Below are 9,920 nucleotides of genomic sequence, written 5' to 3' on the forward strand. Positions count from 1 at the left end.
GTATCTCGGAGAAGCAAAAGTTAGAATCACTGCCCCATGCCCCTCCCCCCCGCGTAGATTTAATTGGAAGTGGCAGATCTAGAACCGATGAGCAGTGAGATTACACTTCGAGCTGACTCCTTTGAACCATGTTGAAAAGGATTCCATGAGCTAAAAAGTCGAGGTAAGACGGTTCCTTTGGGGAAAGACGTTATTTTGACTTCACCTGGTGTTGTGCAACCAACAGGATTTTAATATCCTTTCTCATTCCGTCTACTGTCTGTGCGCCCTCCGCGAGTGCTCGGCAGATTGAGTGTCCTTCCCAAATAAGAAGTTTCCACCATCCTGTCCTGGAGCACGATGGAGGCCATACATCTGTTCACCCCCTCCTCCCCCAGAGAGCAGCCCGGCGCTCTTCCAAGGGAGGAGGTAAGAAAATGTTTGGATGCTGGAAGGGAAGCGGTGTGCACGGAGTGAAGGCTTTTGAAGTTGGGGGCTCCCCCTCCCCCTGCCTTTTGCTCCCTGGGGGGGCCCCCCAGCCCAGAGCCGCCCGGCACCCTTCGGCCGCGTGCCGGCGCACGCTCTCCGCCAGGCGCGTCCTGGGAACGCGGGGCGCTGCGCGCGCAGGCCGGCCGCAAACTTTCTGCAAGTGCAACTTGGGCATCCCCGGGGAGGCGGGGACGCGGGGCTCCGGGGGAGGAGGGGGCGCGAAGCGAAAGGGAAGGAGGCCGCGAGCGCGGGGGCGGATGCCCGCTGGGCCGAGGGCCGGAAAGGGAGCCAATCGGGCAGCCGCGCCTGCTGCCAATCACGCGGCTCCCTCCAATCCCACCCTTGCCATTTCCAAAATCTCGGTCCCACTGTGCAGCTCCGAGGTGGTGTCCGCTCGGCCAATCGCTGGCGGACCGAGTGGGAACAGGAATGAGCGGAGTTAGGAGGCGAGGACAAAGAAGTTAAAGAGCGCCTAACGTATACATGTTTTTGAGGGCGGGCCGAGGAGGAAAAAAAGTACCCCCAGGGAGGGTCCGTGGGTCTGATTGTGTCGCTTTGATGGAGCCCCCTTTGAACAAGAGGAACCCGCCCGCGCCGAGATTAGCGGATCCGGCCGTGGCTCGCGCCCGGCCGCTGCAGAACATGACAGGCTTCCCGGCGCTGGCCAGCGCGCCCGCCCACTCCCGGGTCCGCGCCGCGGCCGCGCACCTCCGCCCGCGGGACCCGGGCGCTGACCCCGGCGAGGCCGGCGCTCCGCTCAGACCGGAGCACATGGCCCAGGCTAGCGCGCCCGGTCCCAGCCCGCCCTCCCAGGCGCTCCCGGCGCAGCCCGAGGCCCCGGCGGCCGCCGCCCGCGCCGCCGCCGCTGCCGCCGCCTCGGTAGCGCACCCCGGCGCCCGCACCGCCCCCGGCGGCGGGGGCGTCCGCGGCGGGCCGTCCCCCGCGCCCCCGCCCCCGGCCCCTCCTCCTCCTCCCTCCCCTCCACCCCCTCTTCCTCCCCCTCCTCCCCCTCCTCCCCCCACCCCTCCTCCTCCTGCCCTCTCGGGCTACACCACCACCAACAGTGGCGGCGGCGGCAGCAGCGGCAAAGGCCACAGCAGGGACGTCGTCCTCCGGAGGGACCTTTCCGCCACGGCCCCCGCGGCGGCCATGCACGGGGCCCCGCTCGGAGGGGAGCCGCGCTCGGGCCCCGGCTCCCCCCAGCACCCGGCCCCGCCTCCCGCCTCGGGCGGCATGTTCATCTCGGCCAGCGGCACCTACGCGGGCCCGGACGGCGGCGGCGGGGGCCCGGCGCTCTTCCCCTCGCTGCACGAGCCGCCGGGAGGGCCCGGCGGCCACCCGCACCCGCTCAACGGCCAGATGCGCCTGGGGCTGGCGGCGGCCGCAGCGGCGGCCGCGGCGGCGGAGCTGTACGGCCGCGCCGAGCCGCCTTTCGCGCCGCGTTCGGGGGACGCGCACTACGGGGCGGTGGCGGCCGCGGCGGCCGCCGCCCTGCACGGCTACGGAGCCGTGAACTTAAACCTGAACCTGGCGGCGGCGGCGGCGGCGGCCGCAGCCACTGGACCAGGGCCCCACCTGCAACACCACGCGCCGCCCCCGGCGCCGCCGCCGTCCGGGCCCGCGCAGCAGCCCCCCCACCTCCCGGGGGCGGCCGGGGCCTTCCTGCGCTACATGCGGCAGCCAATCAAGCAGGAGCTGATCTGCAAGTGGATCGACCCGGAGGAGCTGGCCGGGCCGCCGCCGCCGCCGGCGCCCGGCGGCTCCAAGCCCTGCTCCAAAACTTTCGGGACCATGCACGAGCTGGTGAACCACGTCACCGTGGAGCACGTGGGCGGCCCCGAGCAGAGCAGTCACGTCTGCTTCTGGGAGGACTGTCCGCGCGAGGGCAAGCCCTTCAAGGCCAAATACAAGCTCATCAACCACATCCGCGTGCACACCGGCGAGAAGCCCTTCCCCTGCCCCTTCCCGGGCTGCGGCAAGGTCTTCGCGCGCTCCGAGAACCTCAAGATCCACAAGCGCACTCATACAGGTGGGTGTCTGTCCCCGGCCGCCGCCGCCGCCGCCTCCCGCCGCCGCTTTTGCCGCCGCTTTCTCTTCCTCCTTCGTCTCCTGCTCGCCTTCATTTTTTTCCCCCCCTCCTTCCGCTGCTTCTCTCCGCATCCGTATAACCCGGACATGTGACTTCTTGTTTTTCTCTCCCTCCCTCCCCCTTTTTTTCTATGAATAAGTAATTCGATAGCATACACACAGGCCCCCGCGCTCGGTTCCCACGCGGTCGAGTCTCCAGCGCTCCCCGCAGCCCCCTCCTCCGGGACCGGCCACGCGCTCCAGCCGCCGCCGCCGCCGCCGCCGCCCCGGAACAGAAGCCGCCGCCGCCGTCGGAGCAGGAAGGCGTCCAGGACGGTCGGCAGCCCCCCATCCGCCCGGCCCCGGGAACGTGGGGAGGGCGACGGGGAAGGAGGGCCGGGACCGGAGCCGCTCCGGCGGCACTTGCCTCCCCACCGGATGGCAGGCCCCGCGCGGTGCCCGCGCTGCAAAGAGACCTCGTGCTTGGGGCGCGCGGGGGGGTTAGCGGTGACATCGGGGGCGCCAGCTCGCTGTGGCCCCTCCGGGAGGAGACAGGGAGGGGGGTCTTGTCCCTTCCGGGCGGGGTGCAGAATGAGAAAGGAATGCGCCCCCCGGAGACCTTCCCCCTACACACACGCGCGCGCGCGCACACTCGCCCACGGTTACACACCCCACATGCACACGTTCACGCGCGCACACATCACACCAGCAACAACTTGACACACCCGTGTTCCTTCTGACCCCTCCCTCAGAGCTGGGACACCCCTGGGCCCTGATGATACAGTCACGCTTGCTCATTCACACGCCTTCATACACACCTGTACTCACACGTGCCGTCACACGTTTTATCACACGGGCCCTGGAGGGTGCAGAGGAATTGGTTTCTGTCATTTTGGGGAAGGTTCTCCCGAGAGGAGGACGGGGCGGGCTGCAGAGGCTCCTTGAGGCCCACCGCCCGCCGTGGGGTCCCCTCCCGCCCCGCCCCTGCCTTAGGTGGGGTGGGGTGCCCCGGTCCGGGGTGAGTGCGGCTGCGGCCTCGGGCGCCGGGTGGGCTCCGCTGGGCCGTGTGTCCCCTTGGGGCGGACGCGCGCGCGCTGGGCCGGAGCGCCGATGAGCGCGAGCGCGGTCGGGATTTATAGGGACAGACGAGATTACCCCTCGGAGGACACTTAAGTAACTGTAGTTTACGTTTGGCAATTACTTGGCTGATTTATCGGCGCGGCGGCGGCGAGGAGGCAGCCGCCGGGCGGGGGCCCCAACGCCTGGCCAGTGGCCGAGGCCGAGGCCACGGGGAGGGGCGGGGAATCTGCGCGAGGACCGGGGCCCCGGGGGCCCGAGGCTGAAGCCCCAGGCCTCGCTCCTGCCGCTGGGACCCGCCAGGCTTCCTGCGGCCTGGCCGATGACCCCAGGCTGGGAGCCCGTTTTCCCCGGAGGCTGGTTTGCCAGCCGCGTTGTTTTCTCATCGGGATCGGCCCGCCTTAAGTGATGTTTCCAAAAGGAGACTTCCCACCGGGCTCTCGTAAAACCTCCCCGGCCCCGCTAAGCCAGCGGCTGGCCCCGGGGCCCAGCACTTCCCGACCGGACGGAGGCCTGGGGTTGTGGCGGTGAAGAGCCCCCCCCCCCCAAGGGGAACCCCCTGACGGCGCCCACGACCTCGGCGGCCCAGAGGTTGCCCCGGGCTGAGGCCGTGCTCGCCCGGGTCCCGCAGGGAGCTGGAAGGTGACGGCGCGGGTGCCTGCCCTCCGGTCCCACCCTGGGACGGGCCGCCTCCCGCCCCCCGCCTCGAGCGCGCGCCCTCAGGGGCTGGGACCCGGGCCGTTTGGTTTTCGGGTTCCCCGCGCGTAGGATTGCTTTCCCGCCCGGCTCGCGGCGGCGTGGGCCTCGCCGGGTCCCTGCGGCAGGGATGGCAGCGCCCGTGCGTTGATGCTCGGATCCTCGCTGGATGCTCTTGGCGGTCCCTGGGCCGCTGAGCCATCGAGCCTCTTGTCCAGAGGGGGCCAGCCTCCCCACCGCAATGCTCTCCCCTTTTGGAAGGGCGGGGGGTGGGGGAGAGGCGGGCAGTTATCCGGGGATCCCGGGACAGACTGATCAAAGGGAATAATCCCCCGACCACTCCAGAAGGCCCGTTTCCTGACCCACGTGCCCCCAATTCCATTTATAACCTTCCTTGGGGCTGGACTCGGAGTTCTCACACATAGCTTCCCTCACTCTCTAAAACCCTTTAAGTAGTTAAATTCCGACGTGACCCCACTGTCAGCGTCTGAAATGTAAACACTGGGGCCTCTCACCCTTCCTAGTCAGGTAGAATTTGGTCTCCCCCACCTGCCCACCCCTCGAATAAAATAGGCATTTCTATCACCCTTTCCTTTTTTTCTATTTTCTTCCTCCATCTCCCCTTGTGCTGGCTTTTCTACCTTTCTTTCCACACGGTATTTGCCTTTTCTGGGCCTGATTCTTAATGTTTCTTTTTATCGTGAGCACTGGTGAAGCTTGCAACGTCCAAGCCGTTTATTCTGCACAATAAATGCTTAGGTTGTGCAGAAACACAATGTTCTAAAAAGCAACATTTGCATAGGGTGAATAAACCCACTTAAGCCTCCATGTTGAAGAAAAGCTGATTATGCTTTTTAGGGGGAAGAGTGCTATATTAAGTTAGTATTATCTCCAACTTAAAGAGGAATATAGAAATCAGGACAAATAACCAGTGTTTTGATAAAACTTGATTTCTGTTGCAGCCCCTCTACAGAGAATTTTTAAAGGGTGTCACTATCATTGCATTATGTTATGTTTTTCTCTCTCTCTGTAGGCCAATGTAGGAGGTATATGAATAATAACTCAATTTTTAAACAATACTTCCAGGTAGGGTAAGTTATATTACAGGCATCTGAATACTTTTCAGATGTGCTAATATACTCTGGCACTGAAGTAGTTATTCATTGATGAAGTTAAAAGAAAATTACACCAAAATATTTGTATAGGAAAATCCACCACAGAAAATTTATGTACACTAAGCTGTCTTAATAGTTGTTTGGCTTTTTAAAAAGCAATTTGTTGAAAAACAAGGAAAAGACTGTATCTTATGTAGCAGCAGAGTAGCTGCTGAAATGTAGAGAAATTCCTTTTAAAATCATTTAAATATAAGGAGTAAATATATTACTATACCACAGTATGTATGAGATAACATTCAATTATGGACTCAAATACATCAAGTTCATGGATACTAAGGTGGGGGGGGGGCAGTCATAACTGCTACCTGCTGTCTTTTCTGTCCTTGCTTTTTTAAGACCAAGGTGTAGAGTGGCTGGGTTATCTAGTTGTCTTAGCATTTCTACTGCCTGCACCCAGGACCTTGTGTTTCAAGGCCCTGTGTTTCTGTAGTGGGTAGGACAGCTTAAAGGGGCAGTGGGCCCAAAGACTCTGATAAATAGCATTTTTTTTCCTGTTTACTATTAAACAGTATAGTAGAAGAAGCCTCTGGCTGAGGTTTGTGGTCTTTATTAATGCTTGTTAAGGTTCTGTTCCGCTAGGGTCTTAACTGCCTAGTAAGTTGTGAGAAGAGCTGGGAGAAGGAAGAGGCCAAGAGCCTATTCTGTGCCCAGCTAGGCTTGTAAAAAATCTGGTGGTCGGATCGTGGTTTTCACAGATGTCTTTATTTCTGGGGAGAACGGGGTTTTGGTGTATTGCCTTTCCTTTCCATCAGTGAAATCCTGGGGAACGCTCTTAAACAAAATGCCATTATTATAATTTTCCTGATCAATCCCAGTTTACTTTTAATATCTGTTTATGTTTCTTCTCCTTTTTTTATGGTATTCACCTAAGCTGTGGCTTTGCAATTTATTTCATCAGCATTTATCTTGACAGGGGGGATCTGTTTGAATTTTTGTGTGTGTAGACCCAAGGGGGACAAGGATGCAGGTATTTGGGTCCCCGCTGGATTTCAGCATTATTGCTTGATCCAAGCTCTTAGCCCTTCTTGCCTTGACCCCTGTGGTACCTCAGGGTCAACATCCAGCCTCTCACAAAGCCCAAGTCCAAGGAGAGCCTCCAGGCCTGGGGACACCAGGCCTATCCCGGAAGTATCCCTTCCCTGTAGCATTCTGGAACCTGGGAATTGGGAATTAGGCTGGGAGTCGGTCTTCAAGAGAATGGGAAGTTGCATCCTCCTGTCTGCCTGAAGATTATTCTCTCAAGTTCAGAGGACTCTGAAGAGCCCCTGTTAACCTCCCCTGTGCTTTCTTGCAGGGGAAAAGCCTTTCAAATGTGAATTTGATGGCTGTGACAGGAAGTTTGCCAATAGCAGCGATCGGAAGAAACACTCCCACGTCCACACCAGCGACAAGCCCTACTACTGCAAGGTCCGGGGCTGCGACAAGTCCTACACCCACCCGAGCTCCCTGAGGAAACACATGAAGATTCACTGCAAGTCCCCGCCGCCGTCTCCGGGAGCCCTGGGCTACTCATCAGTGGGGACCCCAGTGGGCGCGCCCCTGTCCCCCGTGCTGGACCCCGCCAGGAGTCGCTCGAGCACTCTGTCCCCTCAGGTGACCAACCTCAACGAGTGGTACGTGTGCCAGGCCGGCGGCGCCCCCGGCCGCCTGCACGCCCCTTCCAGCAACGGAACCACTTCCGAGTCGGACGACGAGGACGTGTACGCGAACCCTGAAGTCGTGCGGACGATACATTAGATTCGATCAGTCGCCATCACCATCAGTGAAGTAATAAGTGGGAACCCTTGGACCGCATCCTAACCTGAGACAATGCCGAGCTCAAGACAAACCCGTGACTCAGACTTGCCACCGGGTCTAATTAGCCCTATTTATTCAGTATGAAACCCTATGGTGTTGGTACATTTAATTAATTTAATTAAGATATTTGGGCTTTTTTTTTTTCCCCTTAGAAAACAAACAAACAACAACAAAAAACCCAACCAAGCTGGACTTGTATGTTGCAGGGGGACGGGACTGGGAGCAAACTGGACCAAGGAAGATAAATGGAGAGAGTATAGTTCATCGAGACACACACTGCCAATGCAATATGTGTAGTTCTTTACAAGGGTGAGAGAAAGAGCGTGAAGTCAGGATTCAACACAGCAACAAGGCCCTCTGCACTTCCCGGAGTGCCTCAAGACCGCCTTTGACACCATAATGGAGCCCCTCTGCTTCCTGCGTGGGCCCTAATTCTGCAAAGGCCTCTTGATTGTAAACCACACACACTTGCTGCATTGCCAACAGATCCTGGACTGTACCTATGTCCGAAAATATTTGTAAAGACCGTTTCAGTTCTCTAATATTTGTAATTTTTCATTCCCACTCTTTTATTACTGATCTCACCATAACACAGTATTTTTATACAGGATTATTCCTTCAGTACCCTGCTTGTATGATTAAAAAAAAAAAAACAAAAACGAGATGCAGCAACCTAGTACATCTCCATGTATTGTGTTACTGTGATTGTTCAAGCAACTGGAGAGAAGAAAAAGCTGCTGCAGTAGACAGCTGTGAAACTGATATTTTATAAAATAGAAGAAATTCAAGTGCTTTCTTTTTCCTCTTTTTTTTAAAAAAAAAATCTGAAATCTCAGATGTTGCCTCTTTACTCTGTCTAAACTTCCTGTGTAATAAAAACACTATGTTTTAGATCATAAGTTCTTTGGGATGCCAAAATTCACAGGCAAGTGTAAGGAGGTGTGATGTTGGCAACATGCCTATTTTTTGGTAAAGCTGTTTTAAAAACAGGCCAACCCCTCTTTTATACTGTTGTATCGGCCTTTTAAAAGTCTTTATTTTTCAACGCTGGAAACTGCATTTTGATGCATTTTCTTCCACCTGAGCACACGGAACTCCATCCCACTTGAAAATGACACTGTATGATTTACATTAAAAGAGGGGAGGGAGTTGCTATACATATTAAAATTGTTTAAAAGTTTATAGCTACCACCAAACACTGATGAATGTGTGACCTTTGCCAGGGCTGTCAAGCTAGGACAAAAAAGGTCAAGGACCTAGGACAATAACTCTTAGTCAATTTATTTTTGGTTGGTACAACACATCTCGTGTGCAAAACGTAGTCCATCATAAACATCATACAAATAGAGTAAAGAGCACTAATTTATCCTCAGAGACCCTGAAGACACCCCTTCCCCAGGGTTTGTAGAGATTTGTTTTGTGTGCTGTGAGTGGTTGATGTAGTCTTGTCATTGTTAATAACTTGTATGTGAACACTATTATTTGTACAGTTGAATTAATTTATTTTCAGACATCATCCTTTTTTTTTTTTCCTGGAAGAGTTCAAAGCACACCAAAGAATTATATTATATACATTTTGGTGAGAGATTGTCACTTATGACCTACGATTTATTTAAAAAAGGAAAGAAAATGGGAAAAATATATTTTTAAGCTTACTTGAATGAACAACGTAATGTGAAACCAGGACTCTTCCTGCATGTCTTCTGCATTGTGATGAGATTATAGAGTTTAGAGAAATATTCTATCACTAGTACAGTGCATGGTGCTGTCACTCCGAAAGCCTCTCAATGTCGTCTTCAGATTGTTACGGTGACTATGAAACATGCAGACCCTCCTTTATAAAGAAAAAGACCATAACACTTGAATATAAAATAATTCTACATCCTTAAAGTTTATGTGATCTTCGTATTATTCATTTTCAAAGCTCTTTCAAATAGACGAGATGAGGTGTGAACTTTGGGGGGGATAATTTATGTATCGTAAACTTATTCAAACAAAATATTCCTGATTTATAATGAGTTGTTTTATTTATACAACTTTTTCAATGGTAGTTTGCACTATTCTTTATTATGCTATAGGTTTATTTATTATGAAACAAAGGAATATGTATTTTATGTATTTTGCCATGCACAGGTTAACTCTGCCACAGATTTATTGGTTCCTGATACACTTAAAGTAAAAACTTAAAATGTGTACCTCTGATAGAAAGCAAGAATGATTATGAAGTAAAGAGTTTAATAAAAGTATTCTTCCTATGTATCGCTTATGTTTTACATGATGGCACATCTCTGCCATTGTCTTTCAAACAGAACAGGTTGCTTATGTAGTAATCATTCGGTTCTCTTCCCTTGATCTCTATTTCTTTACCCTCCCCAAGCAATCAAATATGTTTATAGCTTGGTTTAATTTACAATCTAATGTAGAAAGTACAGTATATTTATGAAGACTAAGCCCTGCAGGTTGCACAGAACAGTGGCATAAATCTTAAGGGTTACTGCGTGCATTTGTTAAAATTAATAGCCTTAGTGATCCTAATCAGTGGAGAGCTGAAAAGCAAATTTTAGCATTTCTTTGCTGTCCAGCCTCATTCTGAAGAAGAAGGGTAACAAAGATTGAGGAAAAGATGGAGAAAAGGACTAG

General features: G+C 54.4%; 1 protein-coding gene across 1 annotated transcript; it reads left to right on the forward strand.

The window, feature by feature from the left end:
- The first annotated feature begins 726 nt into the window (after window positions 1-726).
- Window positions 727-9,537, forward strand: ZIC5 (Zic family member 5). Its single transcript, XM_043478363.1, has 2 exons — window positions 727-2,497; window positions 6,778-9,537. Exons 1-2 carry the CDS (start codon window positions 952-954, stop codon window positions 7,218-7,220), a joined length of 1,989 nt encoding a protein of 662 aa, XP_043334298.1. The 5' UTR covers window positions 727-951; the 3' UTR covers window positions 7,221-9,537.
- Window positions 9,538-9,920: the final 383 nt, after the last annotated feature.

Source organism: Cervus canadensis, chromosome 9, assembly GCF_019320065.1.
Source record: "Cervus canadensis isolate Bull #8, Minnesota chromosome 9, ASM1932006v1, whole genome shotgun sequence".
Classification (NCBI taxonomy): domain Eukaryota; kingdom Metazoa; phylum Chordata; class Mammalia; order Artiodactyla; family Cervidae; genus Cervus; species Cervus canadensis.

What these genes read in the sequence shown, in the direction of transcription:
- ZIC5 (XM_043478363.1), top strand. Translation starts at nt 952, where the DNA reads ATGTTTTTGAGGGCGGGCCGAGGAGGAAAAAAAGTACCCCCAGGGAGG. An exon ending in CCACAAGCGCACTCATACAG is followed by an intron (nt 2,498 to 6,777) that starts GTGGGTGTCTGT and finishes GCTTTCTTGCAG; the next exon opens with GGGAAAAGCCTTTCAAATGT.